The sequence below is a fragment of the Acanthaster planci genome, linkage group LG20 (genome assembly GCF_054643075.1).
Source record: "Acanthaster planci isolate LZ-2023a linkage group LG20, COTS_SCS, whole genome shotgun sequence".
NCBI lineage: Eukaryota > Metazoa > Echinodermata > Asteroidea > Valvatida > Acanthasteridae > Acanthaster > Acanthaster planci.
Genome location: NC_141796.1, coordinates 10,420,511 through 10,440,209, shown reverse-complemented (window position 1 = coordinate 10,440,209; position 19,699 = coordinate 10,420,511). Strand labels below are relative to the sequence as shown.

The window sequence follows — 19,699 nt, the reverse complement described above, 5'->3', positions numbered from 1 at the left end:
TTGTCTGCGTTGGCCTGTTTTTTATGTACAATGTACACGTACATGTTCATGAGCAAACCGTTATCAAGCAAGAGCATTGTGTGGGATGTTTTTGGCCAGCGAAGCCGGTGAGACTGCTTGAAAAAGGGCAATTGCTCATTGTAAATGTCGTCAAATCACTAAAAGAGTATCAGGATGCAGTTCGTCAGATGTTGGCCTTACTCACGATGGTCGTCGTTTGTGTCCTATCACCGGAGAAAACTTTTACCAGCTCTGGGAACTGGCCCGGAAAATTGGTCTGTCCCGTCTGTCTGGAGTGGGAAAAAGTCCCAGGGCATTGGCACGGCAGCAGGGTGCTGCGCACAGCAACACCACCAGGAGGAGCATACGGCCAACCATGCCAACCCCAGTGAGAATTCACGGTGGACTTACGATGAGGTATATCGGAGGTCGCTCCACGAACCAGAGGAATTTTGGCAGGAGCAGGCTGAGAGAATTACGTGGTTCAAAAAGTGGGACCGGGTGTTGGACAACAGCCGATTGCCTTTTACTAAATGGTAACTTAATTGTTACTCGAGGTGTTCTCATTTTTATCATGTTCCATCCGTGTAGCGTAGGCCAACGCAAGTGTCATTCCTATAACTTCTCACTGAAATATTGGTTTCTTTGGCCAGGTTCCTTGGTGGAGAGACAAACATCTGCTACAATGCAGTCGACAGACACGTGGATTCGGGTCACGGTGACCAGACAGCCATCATTTATGACAGTCCGGTGTCAAACACAGTACAGAAGATAACCTACAAAGAACTCCAGGAAGAAGTAGGCATATTTTTTGGCTCATTACACAACTAAGGTTGCTTGTGAAACTCTAAATATTGTGTTGGGCCATGGAGATTCCTCCATGGTTCCTTCCTCCGTGGTTGGGCTAAGTTGCATAGGTTAAGATGTCCATATCCAACCGTCATGAATTCCCCGCAGCAGTAAACTCTGTGCCCCCTTCTGTTTGCCACTAAGCTTGGAAAAAACTAAAACTCTCCCAAGGAAAGATGTTTCATACCAGAATGTGTATGCTTTTTCACAAGTAGAAAGTCCTGTAGTTGCCGTTTATTGAGTTAATGCAACTTTGACTGGAGTCAGACTCAAGTCGCAATTACGATTTTTTATTTGACTTTTAACTACCAGCTTTGACAATATGACTTGACTTGGATACAAGGACTTGCTGCCAATTCTAGCAGATGTAGAGCTCTTTCGGGAGGGTTGACTGCTGATCTTTATGCTGCCATGCTTGGGTTTATAAAAGATATCCAGGCATATAAAATGGTGCACATTAAGTTTTAAATGGGAACTAAATATTTACATTTATATACGTGTACGTGTGTAGGTGGCCAAGTTGGCCGAGGTGTTTGTCAAATTGGGTGTGAAGTACGGTGATCGTATTGTCATCTACATGCCGATGATACCCCAGGCTGTCATAACCATGCTGGCTTCGGCGCGGGTCGGAGCAATCCACGTACTGGTGTTTGGTGGATTTGCTTCTAGAGAGCTTGGCGTGAGGATAAACCACGCTAAGGTGAGTGTAGCTAACGATACTTGCAGGTACTAGACCTTTTTGAAGAAATTCACATTGTGCCAAAACGTGAGTAGACGGGTCCCTGCCAGAAATGAAATCGAAGGAAATTTTAGTTCTGACCTGTGACATCCATGTTTACAAAATTTAACCAAACCCAATTTCATTAATTTCAATGATCTGACAGTACATGTACTTGGGTTGCAAATGTTCTTGGCCCTTTTTTGTGTTACAACATTCCAGGAATTAAAGTTTTCACTAAAGATTACGTTATTTTAAAGCTAGTGCGATAATTTTTAATTCTTATTCATCGTTTGAGAAGAATCAGTCACTTTTAAAGACAGGCGATCAGTTTTTGATATTTGTTTATTTCTCCAGCCCAAGTTGGTGGTTTCTGCGTCCTGTGGTATCGAGCCAAACCGCATCGTTGACTACAAGGAACTCTTAAACAAGGCCATCAACCTCAGTGACCACAAACCAGAACGCTGCATCATCTACAACAGACCAGATGTAAGCATCCATCTCACATTAGCCCTAACCCCCAAGGGTTGCTGGCCCTAACCTTCCCCATTCACACAAAGTTAAACAGACTTTGTGCACAGAGGCTGTTGGACTTCGGTTTTCTGGGGTATGCCAAACCCAACGCAAAAGCCAGCTGTTTGGGCAAACCAGACCTATCCCCACAGAATTAAAATCTTTACTACTGTTTAATTCTGTGTGGTTGGGGAAGGTTAGGGTGAAAAGATATTGGATGACAGTGTAAGGAAGTTGGCTTGGGTTGGACTCAAACCCACCATACCACTAATAGGTCACTGTCTTGCATTCTGGCGATGACTAAGTTAATTCTGCTCTAGGATGCTATACTCTTTGCCAATTTTAGGCCTGAATTCTTTATACCAGATTCAATTTGACCTTGGTTTCTCGTCTCTGGTGTGCATTTAGGGTGAATTGATGTATGGTTGAACGATGTTGGGCAGAACAAAACTCAAAAATACTGAAAAACTTGGAGAGTGTACACAAAATGCTAGGTTACTGAGGTTGAGGAGCTCCCGTGCAGTAATCACTAGCTGATGGCAAGCTTAACATCAACTTAATTTACTTTTGACAATACTAATCAACGATATAAACCAAGGTTTCATCAAGAACGACTTGTCATTGTTACACTGTAAGCCTAAAAGATAGATGACTAATTTTAAATCTAGCAAGGGAGCCTTTGACCTAAAGCTGGAAGCCAGAAGGTCTGGATTGGGATTCGAACCCAAATCACCTTGATGGGTAGTAAAGTAGAACTCTACTCCTTTCCCACCTCAACACGGCTTCTTTGCAACTTCTTGTTAAGTGTCGTTTGTTCAACCCCTTTTCTTCAGTTTCATCCCGTCGATTTGATTGCTGATCGCGACCTCTGTTGGCATGAAGCCATGGGGCGTGCCAGGGGCCACGATTGTGTCCCTGTCCAGGCCACAGATCCTGTCTACCTGTTGTACACCTCGGGAACAACGGGCCAACCTAAGGTAAAGCTCAGCTCAAAGTTACTCAAGAAAGAAGGTCTAATTGTGACTGCACTTGTAAATTTGAAATCAAAATTTGGATGACATATAATGTCTACTGGTCAAGTGGTCAGTGTAGTTTTTCTTTTGTAGTATTTTTTCAGGGTGTATGAAAAATTGTATGGAATTGTGGACGCTGGAGCAGTAGGGTTAAAGCAAAATCTTTGAACTATTAAAAAAACTATTAAGATATACGGATTCAGAAAGTTTGACGAAAACTTTTGCTGTGCAAAATCTTTCTGTGTCATGCTCCTTTTACACTGTGAACGGCCTGAAAGTGATTTCTCTACAAAAATGAAAATGTGCTTAGGGTGGATGTGATATTGAACCTAGAATGTGATTTGGCAGGGATTATCCAAAATCACATCCCAGCCAGAAATCACATCCAGGATTATGTTGTTAAAGTCTAACTTTAGCTACGCAGGTCGGCGCCGGTTTGGGATCTCCACCACAACGTTCTACCATCCAGCACTAAGCTTGATGAAACAGCCCACTGACCGGCTCGAAAATCCTTAAAAATCTCAGAAAACCTTTAGTCTCTATGAAAATTTAATAACTTTTACCTGGAGGAATTAAAAAATTGAACTCTTAATCACTTCGGAAAGAAAAACTCAGTGAAAAAGCAATCTACAGTCCCCTTTAGAGGGCCCCTGGACCCCTGGCCGTGACCAGTGAGACTCTAGTCGCTTCGCTCCTTCCGTTCTCCATTACTAGATTGTTCTGCACTAAGATATGATTGGCTATAACGCTGACTTAGATCTGATTTTAGACTTTTCTTGTATGTGATTTCTGACTGGGATGTGATTTTGGTTGTGTGGATACGATATTGGATTGGAATATCTTCACGAAAATCATATCCAGGCAAGTCACCTTTCCAGTTTTGTTAGGAAATCACATTTAGACTGTTGACAGTGCTGTATCAAGCTTACATTGCTGTTGGACTGTTCATTCATGTAGCGGTGCACAGTCGTACATAAAGGTGCAAAGCACAATGGCACAGTTGCATTTGTTTCCTTTGTGAACAACTGCTATGTGTCACAGCCTTGACATCAGTGGGCAGGAGGGAATCTGTTGCCTTGACGACTATTGTTCATTGATTGATCAGATGGTAGATGTGCCAAACAGGCCATGTGAAATCATGCCAGCCTTGATTTGCAGTTACAGCATTCTTAGAATCGGTTGGAGAGGGAAATGGATCACATTGAATTTTGACAGTGGATTTTATTTTTGACTGTCCAAAAATAAAATCTGGAGAATAGTCTGAGTTTGTGAACACCAGCAACAGCTTTGGCTTTTGTTTTAATTTACTAATTGCTAGCTAGAATCTGTAACTTTGGTTTCGAACATGAAAAATTTGAGAAGGTTTCTTGTGTCTTACAATACTGTTTAATCTTCAGTTTCATGAATTTTGTCATATGCAGAGATGCCTGTAATTAATAACTACTGCTGTGCTGAATTATAATATACAATGCATATGAGACAAATCAGTTTACTTTCTAGCATCTTGACAAAGGAACAAACCAAACTTTAGAGAAGTTTCTGTTTAACACCTAAAGAAATATGGACCCTTACCAATCATAAAACTTTGAGAGAAAAATGTTTGGTGAATGCTTTACACAAGATGTGGTGATTAGAAATTGTCAGTGTTCCGGGTTGGATCTTTTCATAGAATCAATGAAACAATACTCTTTGGTTTCTGAAGTTCTGTGGTCATTCCTGCAGGCTATTGTCAGGCCCAGCGGCAGCCACGCTGTGGTCCTGAACTGGTCAATGAAGAGCCTTTATGGGATTAACCCTGGAGAGGTAAGGAGATTTAATTAGGCACCTCATGCATATTAATGAGCCAGTCTGCTGATTTCATTGGCCTGCATTCTATCAGGGTGTAGTCTCCTGTGTAAAATTGATGTAGGGGGGTGTTCCTTGAAAAAAGATGTGAGATACAGTCTACTTAGATTTGGTGTAATGTACAGGGTTGTGTGTTCAAGGTGTAAGAAAATACAGATTCCATCATTTTGCTGATTTTTAGATTATTTAAGCTTCAAAAGTAGCATGCCATCACAATGTGGGAATCAGGCCCAGTTGTACGTGTGTGCTAAGGCAGAATATCACAAAACAGGAAACCTTTGTGGCTAAAATTGATACTGTTTAACCCACCAGAGCTTTCCTCAGACTGGATTACTAGAAATAACTTTATTCTTCAATTTTTGTTTTCTTTTTATTCGACAACCAGACTTGGTGGGCGGCCTCTGACCTTGGCTGGGTCGTAGGTCATTCCTACATTTGCTGGGCACCATTGCTGACCAGATGCCAGACCATTGTCTACGAGGTGAGAAGGAGGGGTAACAGGCTTGGACTGATGTCGTGGGGGGGGGGCGCACTGGTGAAGAACAAAGCCGCATGTCCGAAACAGGCATTGCTGGCTGTGGCTGTGGCTGTTCATCATTGCATGCCAATAGCAGAGCCATAGCCACATATCAGATTGAGATAAGGCCAAACAATGTGAATATTGGCTGAGAACACGTTATTATGCATATACATGAGATGGCGTCATGGCTGGTAACCTGCCTTTGCTAATTTTCTGCGCTCAGCAAATTTCTTACACTCTGCAGAGTCACATGAAATTGTCCATCTACTCTACGTAACCGCCGCCAAGGCTTTACACAGGTGTTTATCTGATGTACAGGGTAAGCCTGTCGGCACCCCAGACCCGGGTGCTTTCTTCCGCGTTCTTCAGCAGCATGACGTGAGTGGGATGTTCGTGGCACCCACGGCCCTGAGAGCCATTATGAAGGAAGACAAGACTGGGGAATATGCCAAGAAATACCCCTTGACCAAGTAAGCGTCCTCAAAGTTGTGAAAAATGACTTCCAAGGAGTGGGGGAATTTTAAGGTCAAGGCTAGTTTTAAATGTTAACCAATGCGTTAACCCCCTGTTTGTTAAAACAACAAAAAAAACTTGAAATCCCAGGTAAGGGTAAGTTAATGTAGGTTTCAGCCCTCGGACATTTTGTTGAAAGCCTGGTATGATACCTGCACTGGCAAGCAGAAGGTCCTGGGTTCGAATCCCACTCAAATATGAGCTTGCTACAGTGTTGCCCTTAAGTTCCTGGAATGCAAAGAGCAAACAGTATTTAGATTGTCACTAGAATGAAAGGAGAGACTTCGCATTGAAATGCAGGCAGGGATGCATTCAAATCTGAAGGCTTATCAGCACAGGTGCAAGATTCGTGACTGTGTCTCAGCCCTCTTTGCCAATGAGGGCACTCTCCCACGCGCAGTCTATAAGTTCAGCCTATCTTTACGTAGGCCCCGCTCATTACCACCTGCTTGTCTTGTGATGCTCAGATTCCGCCTCCTGTTTGTGGCTGGGGAACACTGCGATCAGGAAACTATGCACTGGTGCAAAGAAATTTTCAAATCGCCAGTACTTGACAACTGGTGGCAGACAGGTACGTGACCAGCTTTCCAATTGGGGGGAATTAATTTGGATTGAGTTTTCTCTGTGTTTATTTTAAAGTTTCATGTGATATTGGCAGTTGTTTACAATTTGGGCAAGTTTGTGGGTGTTGGCACTAGTGCACCTGTACCAGGCAGGAAATTGGCCTTCAAAAAGTGGTTACCTTTCAGGGAATGCTGTTCCCTCGGTAGAAAATGATGCTTGTCAAATTCTCTCATTCTGTTGGTTTTTCTTTTTAGCAAAAGTTCAGTCAGGCCAAGTCCTTTCAAAATCTTATCGTGTATTCTCAGAAAAAAAACAGTGTATCCACTCATGTTGAATGTTAACGTTTGTATTCACAGAGACGGGTTGGGCCATCACAGCTTCCCCTGTGGGGCTGGGGACAGACTTGCATCCTCCTCACGGCGTCACGGGCAAACCGGTGCCAGGCTGGAATGGTAAGTCTTGACTGATAGAAAGAGGTGAACTGGATGAACACTTTTCAACCAGTCAAATTCTGGATTCATACTTGTTTTTGTTTTGTTTTCCAACTTGTAGTTAAAGTTTTGAATGAGAAGGGTGAAGAGGCAAAAGTTGGTGAGCTGGGAAGAATCACAGTCAGGTAAGTTTATCACGAGTTTCATCTTTATTACTCGTTTGAGTGGAATTATGAGAAGCAAACCCACTCAGGTTTTTTTTTTTTCTTGGGATATTTCTCACAGACTGCCACTTCCTCCAGGTGCCATCAACACCCTCTGGGAAAATGATGAGCGATATGAAAGCCTCTACTTCCAGCGTTACCCGGTCAGTTGGTGCAGATTTCATTAGCTTTGCGCGTGAACTGCTGAGGGCGCTATTCGACCTACCATTTTATTGAGCCCAATTACAGTATAATTATTGTAGTGGACAGGGAAAGGGGCTTTACCAAATGTCATCTCTGTCACAATTTCATGGCTAATCATCACATTGGAAATGCTTCTGTACTTTTAATAACCTTGTGCCCAGGGTTACTATGACACCATGGATGCTGGAATCCGAACAGAAGAAGGCTACATCTCGGTCCAGTCGCGTGCCGATGATGTCATCAATGTGGCTGGTCATCGCATCGCCTCATCTGCCATTGAAGAGGTGGGCACCTTTGCTCTTGTGCATGACCAGACGAGGGCAGTGTTTCACTTGATACCCAGTGTTGGTTTCAAAAGCTTTTTGAGTAAGCTGGTGACAAATGGCTGCATTGTATTCCCTTGTCAGAAAGTAACAAAACATTCACAATTCACCAATGAATATGTAAATAATTTAATATTATGCAAATCAACTTGACCTCTGCCCGGAGTTTGTAATTGCTGAAAGGGTCTGTTGCCCCCCCCCATTTTTAGTTTATTACGTGTGGTAAGTAACTCTGAAAGGTCAGTTTCTGGATTTTTTCTTTTTTTCAGGCAATTATCGACCAGGGAGACATAGTTGAGTGCGCCGTTATCCCTCTTGAGGACAAACTGAAAGGATTGGTGCCCGTGGGTCTCATTGTCCTCAAAGCAGGTGCGTTGTGGCCAGTGTTGGACCATTCTTCTGTTTTCAAATAAGTGGCTGCCATTGGTCGACTACAAATGAGGCAGCATGTAAAGATTTACAATGCAGGACTGTTTGATTCCTGACGTGATTGTTTGTACATTGGCCATTGCTTCTCTGTGATCTGTCTCGCTTGATGATCTCGCCCGTTGTAGATGTGAACAAACCCCACTCACAGATTCTCAAAGAAGTGGTGGAGGCAGTGCGTGATGGCGTGGGTCCAGTGGCCGCCTTCAAGCAGGCCTTCATTGTCAGCAAGCTGCCCAAGACGCGGTCGGGCAAAATACCCAGACAGAGTGTGGCCAACATGGCCAACGGCAAGCCCTTCGCGGTAAGTCATGAAACGTAAAAGTCAACACGGTAGATCAATTCCTAAAGATCATCCCCGTGGTAATGAGCCATTGAAAGCACTTCAAGGTCTGTAGATTTCTTTTTACCGTCAAAATCGGATATTTCTTTTTTAAGATCCCTCCAACCATTGAAGATGCGTCTGCCTTTGGAATGATCCGAGAAGAACTGGTCAAGAACGGCATTCTGGAGCAGCAATCAGCTTGAACTGACCCCAGTAAGTTCCTTCCAGTCCTACTCAGTTTTATGCATTTGCCACAAAAGTTATTAAAGGAGAAAGTATTAAGTGAATTGGTCAAATCCAGTTTCATCACGCACAAACTGGTTCCTGCTGGGCCCTGTTCAGTTTATCCAAGTGGGTCATTTGATAAATTTGGGGTCCAATTGTTTCCTGTCCCTGTTACGTCTGGCATATGATTTTTAATGTTTAGAATTCACTCTTGAATTTCCAAACCTGAATCAGTGCTGCAAATTACCTGCCAAACCAATAAAAATAGTTTGAAATCAATTTCAGTGCTACATCCCTTGTCAAACATGTTAGATGGTATACATGTCGGAGGGAACAGGGACGGAAAATGGCACACTTTGGGCCCCAAATTTATAGAATGACCCAAATCTCCTTATCCATTTTGGCAGAACAGATACAAAAGCAGCTTTGAAAACTATTCATATCTTGACATGTTTTACAGTACCGAATTGAAAAAGATTCATATTCACTTTTCTTCTACGTTCCACGCATTAATTTGAAAGTTATAAAATAAAACAAAATGATAGATTAACTTTTGTGAGTAGTAGAGGTTAACGGACATTCAGCAGCTGATTTGAGATGACGAAATCACAGTCCTGCAAGTAAAATGGTGGCCATTCATTTTTTTTTATTCTGTAAGTCTTGCTACAAAGATCCACATTCATCAAAATATGCACAAAGTGTCTGAGGCACATGTCACGAAGTGTAACTTCTACGTTATGTTATTCATCTTATATACAATGTGTCACTTGTGTGATGTCACTCGAGTAACATAAACGGTTTGCAAACTTGAGGGCTCAGCTGTAAATACTTGCACATCTTGGCTTCTGAAGATTATAAGCAAATAAAGTTCCATAATCCAGCTGCCTCATATTAAGTGTATTTTTAAAAACTTGTATCAGTTTTGATAATTCCTGGACGTCTCTTTGTATATTGTGCTCAAAAAATTAGGGTTACAAAGTCCATTAATTTCTCCAGTGTCATTTGCAGCTGTACAAAAGATCGCAATATCTGTGGGCAAAACACACCTTACATTAGGCAGAATTGGGGTGGGGTTTTTTTTTTGGGGGGGGGGGGCTTTTTAAGTGTAACTCCACCCACACCGTGAAACTCTGCAGTTGTCCAGGACTGTAGCAATGATATTCGAAGTACTTCAACAAAACAGAAAAAGCCTTGATAAGTAATCTTTTCTTGCAGGTATGGGGTAAATTTGTTTACATATTTTGAATTGACTATGGCTTTGTCCTTATATTTGGATTTTTAATCAGAATTTTATATCATGATCATATATTTTGAAAGTAAAACTCCATTTACTATGACTCTTGTTTAAATGAAAATATCTTCAATAAATTTACAGCATTGAAATTTTAACAAGTGTGGTATGGTAAAATCATGACAAATTCTTAAATTTTGACACACATTTGCCAATATGTTTTTTTGGCCAAAGAATATTTCAGCAGAATAATGTGCGCACTTGATTCTTAAAAAGTTGACATAAACCGATACACCTGTAGTCAAATTTGTATTCTTTTTAAGATGCATGTAATTGATGTATGATATCTAAAACAATCTAAAACCAGAGCACTTCCGTAAACTGTTTCATACATTTATATATACAAGAGTAGAAAAGAAATAGAATATCTGCTCACCTTTTTAGAAGTTATTTGATCATAAAAGTACATTTTAAGATTCTTTTTAGCTTTCATGATATTCCCAGTACAGTGCAGCCAATAAGCAGTTGATGTATAATTTGTAATAAACTCTGCCAGAAAAAAAACCTATTGTATCGTAGTAAAATTAGTTTGCTTTTTCTTGTTCACCAATTGCACCAAGTATTGAGACGCAAAGTGTCTTGAGAGAATGAAAAGTTTGAGGAACATTCTCAAATTCTGTCACGATCCTGTTATCGTGTAGTTCTGTCGAATCCTGTCGAATGTCACACCCGTGATCGACTGTGACAAACTGTTCTTTTATCTTTTCATGCTGTTTGCGTGTGTCGTTAGTGTGTTTATTGTGGGGAGGGGATAAATCTGTACATGTACTGTCGTTACTGTCCAACCGGCAGAAATTGTATTAAAGCCTGCGGCAAACTGTGTGAAGTTGTCATAATTCGATGCAAATTTGATGCTTATTTAAGTCGTGGTCTATGCAAAATCAAAACGATCAGTTTACAGCTGATTTTCACTTATAGTTTTCACTAAAAGAATGGTATGCATGTTATTGTGTTCTGATATTCTTGTCAATGAATTTGTTTTTAGGGGCTATGCTCGGGATGTTGTGGATTCCTAATTTAGGGTCTGGTCCTGTATCCCCGAATATCCATGACGCGGTGAGAAAGGACCAATTTAAGGTCTCTGTTCGCCCCCTGGCCGTCCTATTGGCATCACTTCATATGCCTTTTCTGGTAGAGGTGGGGGAGGAACTGCTCTCGTGTTGGGAACAAATTTACGGACCAGTTTTACCTCTCCACTGTGGGTCGTTACCGTGACCTTGTCTGGCTCTGTTCTTGCGGGAACCGCAGGCTGGGGGAGGTCTTCGTAGCAACTCCTATCGTCTATCACGGGGTGCGAAGTGGTTTTGATAGTCGGAAGAGGAAGCGCCTTCTTGGTTGGGGCCCCTTCGTGAAAAGGGAAAAAAGTGACCGATAGGTTATCATGTACAAACTGGTCACGGAAACCTTGTCGGTTCTTCTGCAATGTCTGATTCCTGGATACCTGTCCAAGTGGGTCACAACTCCTGTGACATCATCGGTGAGGTGTTATTTCAGGAGCTTGAAGAAGCTCATCACGAGTTGAGTGTTTTTTTCTCACGCCCTTTTGGAAAATGACAAAGTAGGCCTACTCACCAAGACTGCCCTGAACCCCAGCTCTTTTGGGGACCATGGGCTCATCAATGTCTTCGTAGCACAGCATGTCATCGGTCGCAGGGCTCAGTTTCACATCAAAGACTGTCCTCTTGACAGGCTCTGAGGGAGATAAGCAAGTATGGATGACCTCTGATGAAGTTCATCATCCGTCGGTCTTGTTTCTTAAACTGTATTGTTTCTAATCCTTTTTAAAGAAAGAGGCCTTGAAATTCCTCGCTGTATTAGCTCAATTGTGAATGCAGTATACTGATTGAAAAAAAATAAAAATCTTGCTGCTTGGTACAAGATAGGTTAAAGGAGACTTGATTTTCTCCACTTTGGCACAAATTTTGTAAAAACAAATGCCGGCCTACCAGTGCTTTCAGCAACACGGTAAGAACGATTTGATGTTGTCCTCATTGGAACATCTGCGTCATCGATGTCTTCATAGCATACCATATCGTCGGTTGCAGCTCTTGACCTTAGTTCTGACGGAAAGGGGAGTGGTTTCTTCTTGGTAGCATCTTGAAACAAATAGAAATATGGATTGAAATATTCGACGGCATTTTTATGAAAGAAATGCACATCATAAAAGATTACAAGACCGTGAAAATTGGTCTATTATTTTTGGAACTTGATTTTTCTCTTCGGTGTTGGAACCAAGACATTAAAAAGATGGAGCGGGGATCTAAAAATCACATCCCTTCTTAATTTGTATCCTTTGTATTTACTTCTCGTAGAAGAAGAGCGTACACTACAGTCTGGATTTCGCATCTCCATCGTTTTTGGAGGTGGAACAGACTGATAGATGTGGGCCTTTGCCTTTTGAGTTACTTACTGCGTGGGACTTTCGACAAAAGATTCTTGACCGATCCCTGCAAGAAATCCAGTAGCTGCTGCCTTCCTCCGGGCGCCTCTTCCATCATTTCAAGGTCTTTGTCCTCCTGAAGAAGGTTTGCAACATCATCATAGATCCCCTCGGGGATTGACACATCTAAAGAGATACTGTCGCGACAAGCAGCGCCCTCCTCGTTCTCGTCCTCTATTCCCATCGCCCTGAGGAATTTTTTTTTCAGTAGGTCTTGGAGAACTTTCTTTTTCATCTGGAGAAAAGATGGAGGCTGTGAGTACTCAGCAGCAGGCATTTGGCCTGGACCTTGATATTCGTCAGGTTCGCGTTCGTGCTTCATAGGACTACAAGCAGCTGGGATGTCCTGAATCGTTGGCAAAAGTGGCGGGGGTGAAGGTTCTCCCTCTTGGAATCCCAATGACTTTGGAGGTCTTGCGGATCTGACTCTGACAGATGTGGTGCGCCGTGGTGGAGTTGGCGGCGTCAGTTCCGGATGGAGATTCTTTGGAGGAAGTCTAATGCTGTGAGACTGATCCCTTCTCCAGAGAGGCTTAATTTCTTTCCTCACATCGGGTTGTAAGTATGGATTTTCCTCGGAGACTGCTTCGTCTGGGGCTGTAGTTGGTGGTGGCTTAATAGGAGACTCTTCTTCAAAGCGTTCTATTAGTTCTTCAGCTGGACAAGGGGTGCGGCTCTCCTCATCGTCAGTTGGTAGAGCAACACCAGAGTGGGTTTTTGTGTGTTGCGAAAGACCATGTGCATGTGCTTGGTTCCAGAGCCCCGGCTTAGGAAGCTGTGTCAGATGCGGTTGGTAGAAGAAGCCGGTTGGACTTGAGGCGGGACTGATTATCTTTTCAGAGCACGGGCTTGTGAAATGCAACTTCTGATCGAAGGGGCTCTTAGACTTACACAACCTGTCGATGTCTGGTTTGTCTGGCATTGCTTTAGGGCTCTCAGCGAGGCTTTTGACGGTAGTCTTAGGGCTGTTTCGTGGAGTTGGGATAGGCATCCGATTTCTACAGGAAAGCTTTTCGTACGAATTCTTCCTCTGCAGTCCAGGACTACTCAGCGCAATTTCCTTGTCTCCGGCACGTTTCCCAGCTCGCGATATCTCGTCGTCGATGAATTCGTACACCCTTGGGCGTGTGTTGCTCCACTCCTGGCACGGATCACTGTTGTCTGTGTTCTGGATCTCCCTGGTGAGGATGGTCTCAAGCTCTTGCCAGTCCATGTCTCGGAACAACTCTAGCAGTCTTCGAAGAGCTTCGCGTGTGGGCACCATAGCGACCTGCATGTATGGTGTAAATTGATAATCAGAGTAATAAGTCATTACTGCTGAAGCACAAGTAGACAGGTGACACGCACGCGTTACATGCCTCTCTGACCAATAGGGTGTTGTGATTTGTCGAATTCACGCGCGCGTCGAGCTGAAGAATGTGCGTGTGAGTGCGCTGCCAAGGCAGTTATGGCGTCTAATCGTATTAGTCTGTAGAACCCAAGAAGGGATGGCAGGGGTATATGACAAGATATTATTGTGTTTCTGCGTTTCATGACGTGGAGACATTTCCGTAGCGCTGTCGGTCAAAGGAGCTTTTGTTTCCATAAAGCTTGGCATACTACATGATGTCAGCTTACCCAGCTGGTGTCCATTTATTTAACCCACCTGGTGGCCAAGGTACCAGTTCAGAAGAGCCTCACCGGGGCACAGGTACCTCTCCCTAAGGCAGCAAATTTGGGGGGCAGACAAGCCCATCTTCTGCGCCAAGAGTTTCCAGCCACGTCCAGAGATGGTGCTCACCTGTGGCCGTATCAAATTTTAAGTATCACTTTATTTTTTCTCAATTTTACTTTCCTGCTTTTTTGCCCTTCCCTGATGTAACTTTGTAAACACCGCCAGTGTTTCCCAAGGGCCTGTAAAGTAACGTTTCAGTCTCGACTGAGCCACGACCCACAGCCGCACCTTTTAGTGTCAGTAACAAGTTTTATTTTGTAAGTTCCGGTTGATATTTCCCCAGGACTTTTGTCGTATAACCTCGAAATGGATAAGTAGAAATCTTGCCAAGGGGACTGACCCACCTCAAGATGGAGGGAAAGCTGCCCAAGGATCTTGTGCCTGAGACCTGCTGGCGGTTTTGGCAGCAGGTTGAAAGCACTGACTACGACCGCCTTCTGGGTGATGGGCGCCCTCGGCGGCACCACTGGAGGCACGTGACCGCCATCAGGCGTGGGCGGTACTTTCGGCAGGATCACAGGCGCCTCCGACTTGAGAAGCATACAAGTGAAAGGAAAATATCGGGCTATCATAACGGCTTTTAGTTGAGAAGACCCTATGATTTATGACACCAAGCATTCAAGGAGAGGCTACCCATCCGAGTGCTTGTATGGAAGGTTCTACCATTTCATGTCAAATTGTACATTTTTCCAAAAAAAATATAATTTTATCTTGTAAATGTCATTGCCTCGTTTGCTCTGGATCGCAGTGATACTCTGCTTCTGTCGTTCCAACAAGTTCAAATTCGAAGCTTCTTTTTCCTTAAAACTCTTGATAGGCGTACGTAATCACCATTAGTCCAAGTAAGATTTTTATCATCAGGAAATAAATGAAAATGGGTCATACAAAGACTTCACTGCGAAATTTTGTTTCTTCCATCTCTTCCGGGAAGTTTCATAGAACTCCTGAAATTTCTACACCGAGGGGAAAAATGGATAAGAAATAAATTACTTCCTCGTCCACGACAGCTACAAACTGCACTGTTTCAGATTTGTCCTCCTCAGGTTCATCCCTGTACCCGCCTTCTTGGGAAATCTCAATCGTGCAGCTGGCAACGCGGGGGGTCTGCGCCGACCCAGAGCCCCCCTCCCGATACAGTGCGAAGGTGCAGGACGGGAGACATCCGTTCTTCCGGTGCTGGGAGAGTAAGCGGTCGACCGAAAACCTCTGCCAAAGGAAAGAATAGGAATATAGCCACCGAATACCCCCCAAATAAGGTTGTTTGCCACGCCTTTCCTCTTGCTACAAAGTGATGAAATGCAAATAAACATTTATCTGCAGAAAGCTTTTGCAATATGTGCAATGGAAGGTCTAGAATTTGCATTATATATATCCGCATCATTTTCTAGGTATTACTGCTTCAAATTTCTCAGCCTGGATTTGGAATGGTGTATGACAGTTTTTTTTTCCATACCAGAGACCCTGAATAACGGTATGGATGAAACATGGAGTCCGGTTATAATACAGAAGGAAATGCTGGCTAAGCAGCGCTAGTTACAAGTAGATTAGGCTTCTTGCCTTAGCCTTCGTTCCTGTAATTCTTTTTTTTTTTACTTGAAGCCGGGCATATTTCTAGCTACTGTTCTGAATAGATTGCGGAAGTACATGTCAGACGAAAGTGACAACGAAACTTTCCCAGTGCTAATATAATGTACGAAGAACTGCACGTAACCTCTGACATACAATCAGATTGGTATTATGTCAAGAGTTTTGTTCTGCCTCATCGAAGTCTTCCTGCTGTGATTCGTCTATGGGCCGACAGGTCCCACAAGCTATCGGACGAAAACGAAACTTGGCTATTGAATGCCTCGTGGGATTTGTAACATTGCAGATTTTCGCATTGTCATGTTCATATTATTGAAAAGTTTCCATGTAGCAGATACATAACCAGAGATATGTTGTCCTGATATAAAATACAGCTTATAGTGAAACTCAGTCGTAAAAGACGCAAGAATTAAAGAACAAAATTACGAATCTTCTTTAAAATTTAATCCCCTGGGAGGGGGTGGCAGGGTCACAGATGTTATACTGGTTGTGCAGTGCTGGTTCTTTCAAAGTTCTACATGAGGAGGGCAAAATATTTCCAGAAGGGTGTAAGTACGCCCCCCACTCCTGCTGGATATACGCCTCTGAATTGTTGCGGGTATTGTGACCACGCCGAGTGGGATCCAGATATGGCAGGTTCAGTTTCGCCCGAATAAACTGTAATGACGGTAAAGTTTTCACCCATCCTACGCGTACAGAGAATGATTGAACATTGGGGGAGTAATATTTATTTACAAATATTAAGCATGACGAAGCAAATGCCTGCTGACACTCTGACTTGTGAAAGAGTTACACTGCTTACTTCCTTATCCTTTGCCAGAAGAGTCCACCCGGGTATCACGTGAGAGGCCGTTACCCATACTGCTTTGCGGTATTGACTGATCGTAAAGGCGCGAACACGGTCCAGCTTACGAAATCTATCTCTGTTCTCCTCATCGACAATGCGCTGTGGTTAGAAACGAACGTGGGAAGGATAAATCGCAACGAACACAGTAATGCCTGATAGATTCGGTAAGAAGTCGTGAAACTGAAATGTACACAGCTTAATGGAAATCGTAATCGATCGCAGATAAATAACGAATTATCTGTGAATTCTACTTTCATATAGTCGAGTACGCAAGGCTTTGCTATGAGAAAGAAACTCAGAAAAGGACAAAATGAGACTAAGAATTCGGCAGGTGAAAAGTAGCGTCATCATGTCACTCATACTGAAATGTCATTAAATTATTCTTGCAACATATGGAACTGTTTTGACAAGATATTTGACGAATTATCATTGTGCACAATGGAGTGAGTTTTCCATGAGTCCATTTATGTATACAGTATTATTGAAATTGTGAAATCGATCCCAAAATTCGTGTGGTACCTAGGGGGAATGTGGGTTGTTTTAGGAAATTGCTGAAAACTTTTCAGAGAGAAACAAGTGCGAATTCATACCAACTTCTCTTTTCTTCCTGAGTTTTAGTAGCACTCACCTGAGTCTCTTCATCACTGTCCTTCCAAATTATTACCCTGATTTGCGCGCTGCCTGTCCCCGGCAGCTGTCTGCCGAACACGCCCACCCGAAAGCTGACGAATTCCTCCGAAGCCTGGTTCCTGAGCTGACCCTTGAGAGCATCGGTCTTCCTCGGCGGCTGGGAGATGACCGTGAAGCTGCCCAGCTGATTGACCATGAGTGTGCAGCGATTGTCCTCCACCGAGAAGAAGCAATCAAGGATTTTGTCCAGGACCTGGTGTTTGGGTCTTTCCGAGGGGGATGGGGCCTGCTCAGAGACGATGACATGGTATCTGCTGCCTGAGCTTGGATCCAGGGGCTGCACTGGAAAAGAGAGGACTACATCGCTGGAAAATTTGAGGCCCGTCTTACCGCAAACCAGGGTGGAGCTTATGGGTTCCTCTCCCTTCTCCAGATCCAGGAGCTCGGTAGGTGGGTCTGGGTGAACGTAGATGAAGATCGGCTCGGGATTGTCTCCCACGATGGCGTGAGGTGTGATGTAGAGTGTCGTTTTGTAGTTTGGGAGAGGGAGGTATCCGCCGCTGTGGTCGAACATCCCGCAAGCAAAGGGGTCTGCAGTAAAGATGAGGCGGCCCTCCGAGGCCGGGCCTGCGTGGTGCTCCATCGCCGTCTGACACCGCCGTAAAATCCTATCCAGTACCGGATCGGCCGTGTGCACCTTCTCCAGATAACCTGTCAACTGATACCGAGCTTTGCCAGGCTGGGGGAACTGACTGTGTTTTGTGACTCCCAGATCCCCGTCTGAGGGCCTCACCGTTGCATCTGACCGATCCGTGGCCGTTGAATCCGTAAGTCCTGGTATTTGATGAGTGACCAGTGGATTGGTACGAATTTGGGGCCTGGACTTCTTGATCCGTTGCTGTGCCGTGGGAGTGTTTCCCATGCTACCCGCCGGGCGTTGAGAGGTGTCCGGGTCAGACTTCTTCTGAGGCACCGGTAGAGCCGTCGACGAAGCGGAATGAATAACGGGCGAGGGGTCGGTAGTTCGGAGCTCTGCGTAGCCAGACGTTTTAGCTGACTCCCGGGGCGTGTTCTGGTACGTTGTCCTCGATCCCTGCTTCACCTTGGAAGGAAGCAAAGGCGTCAGGAGTGACCGAGTTTGTTCCGTTCGAGATACGTCCCCTTCCTCTTTCCCAACCCTTCTGCTTTTAAAGGTAGGCTTAATCTCCTTGAAGTGCCTGATGTTCTGATAATGCTTATCTAACTCCGGTGGGAGCAAATTGCAGACTGGGGTGACGTACTGACCGCCACTATCCCTCTCTTGGGGTGTCCCTCCTAGGGGAACTGGTGAGCATCGCACCGTATCGTATATCAGATGAGATGGGTCGCTCGCCGCGCTGCTAGACTCGTCTGTCGGCTGTCTTCCAGCAGATGACATCTTTCTGAGATATTCCCGAAGGTTTCATCTATCGCCGGTAGGTTTTTTTTGGGGGGTAACACCAAATTTATTTTTTAAAGTGCCTTGTGAATTTGAATGTATTTTTGGATGGTATATTTACCGTTCAGTATTAATTTCTCATTCTTTCTCGCCAAGATGTGATGACGAACATTCTGACATGATTTCCAAGTTGGAGCTATAGTGCTGAGTCCGTTGTTCCTTGATAAAAATGAAGGAAAACACAATAAGTTTCTAAAACTTACTGACCAAAGGTCTCTTTGTAGAATCATCGGGATATGCCCACCGCAATCTAGCTTATTTTCAACCGCTTGTATAATCTCTGCAGCGAAGATACGACAAGGTGAGGCTTATTTTCGCCAGTGTAGCGGGAAAAAAGCGTTCTTTTCAGCTCACCGTATCCTGCAGGTTGCATTTAATTGTATCCTTCCACCAGTGCTGGAGTTCAAATATTTCCACAGTGGTCCTTCGATTTCCTGCATGGACTGGATTCACCTGACGCCTCTTTAGAGAAATTTCCCTCTCCGTCCCTTTCGAAGTTTCATTTCCTCGACACGTCATTCAATGAAAACAGAGTCCCTCCTCGCGGCCCTGCTCGTCGCTCCTCTGAAGTTTTGAAGCAATGATCACACGACACACTAAGCAGATCACAGTGCGGACGAGAGCTTGTTTTACATGTAACGTCCACGTTGCTTTTTTAGGAATGGGTAGATGTGATAAGACTGCTTTAAAGTACATGTATTTCCTTGTTGCAACTTGCTTCAACCTTGTGCTAAAATAGAGACCGCTCGTTCTCAGGAAACTTGTGCAACTGAAGTTGACTACTGTCAAAGCAATCATGTCATATCGATAACAATAATGAGTCGTGCTATGGTTTGCTTTCATTCAATCACACTATTTCACTTTCGCTCTGGTGTTAAGTTAGCAGTTTCAGATTTATACTAATTGAAGCTGCAACTTAATCAGTTGCATGAACGTGAATGTGTATTTATTGCGGACACACTGAAAATGTAAAACAAAAATTCTAAACTTCCCTCCTTTAAATAAGGAGGGATTTATTTTTAGATAAAAGTGTAAAACGTTGGA

General features: G+C 43.7%; 2 protein-coding genes across 2 annotated transcripts; one reads left to right on the top strand and one right to left on the bottom strand.

The window, feature by feature from the left end:
• The first annotated feature begins 34 nt into the window (after positions 1-34).
• acss3 (acyl-CoA synthetase short chain family member 3) lies at positions 35-10,799 on the top strand. The gene is made up of 16 exons (XM_022227072.2): positions 35-536; positions 654-798; positions 1,361-1,549; positions 1,925-2,056; positions 2,914-3,057; positions 4,816-4,896; positions 5,324-5,419; positions 5,777-5,928; positions 6,439-6,542; positions 6,892-6,987; positions 7,088-7,151; positions 7,252-7,333; positions 7,535-7,657; positions 7,966-8,065; positions 8,251-8,426; positions 8,561-10,799. Exons 1-16 carry the CDS (start codon positions 175-177, stop codon positions 8,648-8,650), a joined length of 2,136 nt encoding a protein of 711 aa, XP_022082764.2. The 5' UTR covers positions 35-174; the 3' UTR covers positions 8,651-10,799.
• On the bottom strand, positions 9,759-19,294 carry LOC110975015 (uncharacterized). The gene is made up of 10 exons (XM_087130557.1): positions 19,010-19,294; positions 17,177-18,814; positions 16,504-16,647; positions 15,108-15,323; positions 14,462-14,647; positions 14,049-14,183; positions 12,374-13,673; positions 11,910-12,059; positions 11,536-11,655; positions 9,759-11,307 (listed from the first exon to the last, which is right to left on the bottom strand). Exons 2-10 carry the CDS (start codon positions 18,593-18,595, stop codon positions 11,036-11,038), a joined length of 3,942 nt encoding a protein of 1,313 aa, XP_086986683.1. The 5' UTR covers positions 18,596-18,814; positions 19,010-19,294; the 3' UTR covers positions 9,759-11,035.
• Between the last annotated feature and the right edge of the window lie 405 nt (positions 19,295-19,699).

Excerpts from the sequence above, each read along its gene's own strand:
- acss3 (XM_022227072.2), top strand. The coding sequence starts at position 175 with ATGCAGTTCGTCAGATGTTGGCCTTACTCACGATGGTCGTCGTTTGTG. Across the intron at positions 799-1,360 it reads ACAAAGAACTCCAGGAAGAA|GTGGCCAAGTTGGCCGAGGT; the intron begins GTAGGCATATTT and ends GTACGTGTGTAG. Across the intron at positions 8,427-8,560 it reads CCAACGGCAAGCCCTTCGCG|ATCCCTCCAACCATTGAAGA; the intron begins GTAAGTCATGAA and ends TTCTTTTTTAAG.
- LOC110975015 (XM_087130557.1), bottom strand. The coding sequence starts at position 18,595 with ATGTCATCTGCTGGAAGACAGCCGACAGACGAGTCTAGCAGCGCGGCG. Across the intron at positions 15,324-16,503 it reads TTCTGGCAAAGGATAAGGAA|AGGTTTTCGGTCGACCGCTT; the intron begins GTAAGCAGTGTA and ends TTCCTTTGGCAG. Across the intron at positions 12,060-12,373 it reads TTTGTCGAAAGTCCCACGCA|ATGCTACCAAGAAGAAACCA; the intron begins GTAAGTAACTCA and ends ATTTGTTTCAAG.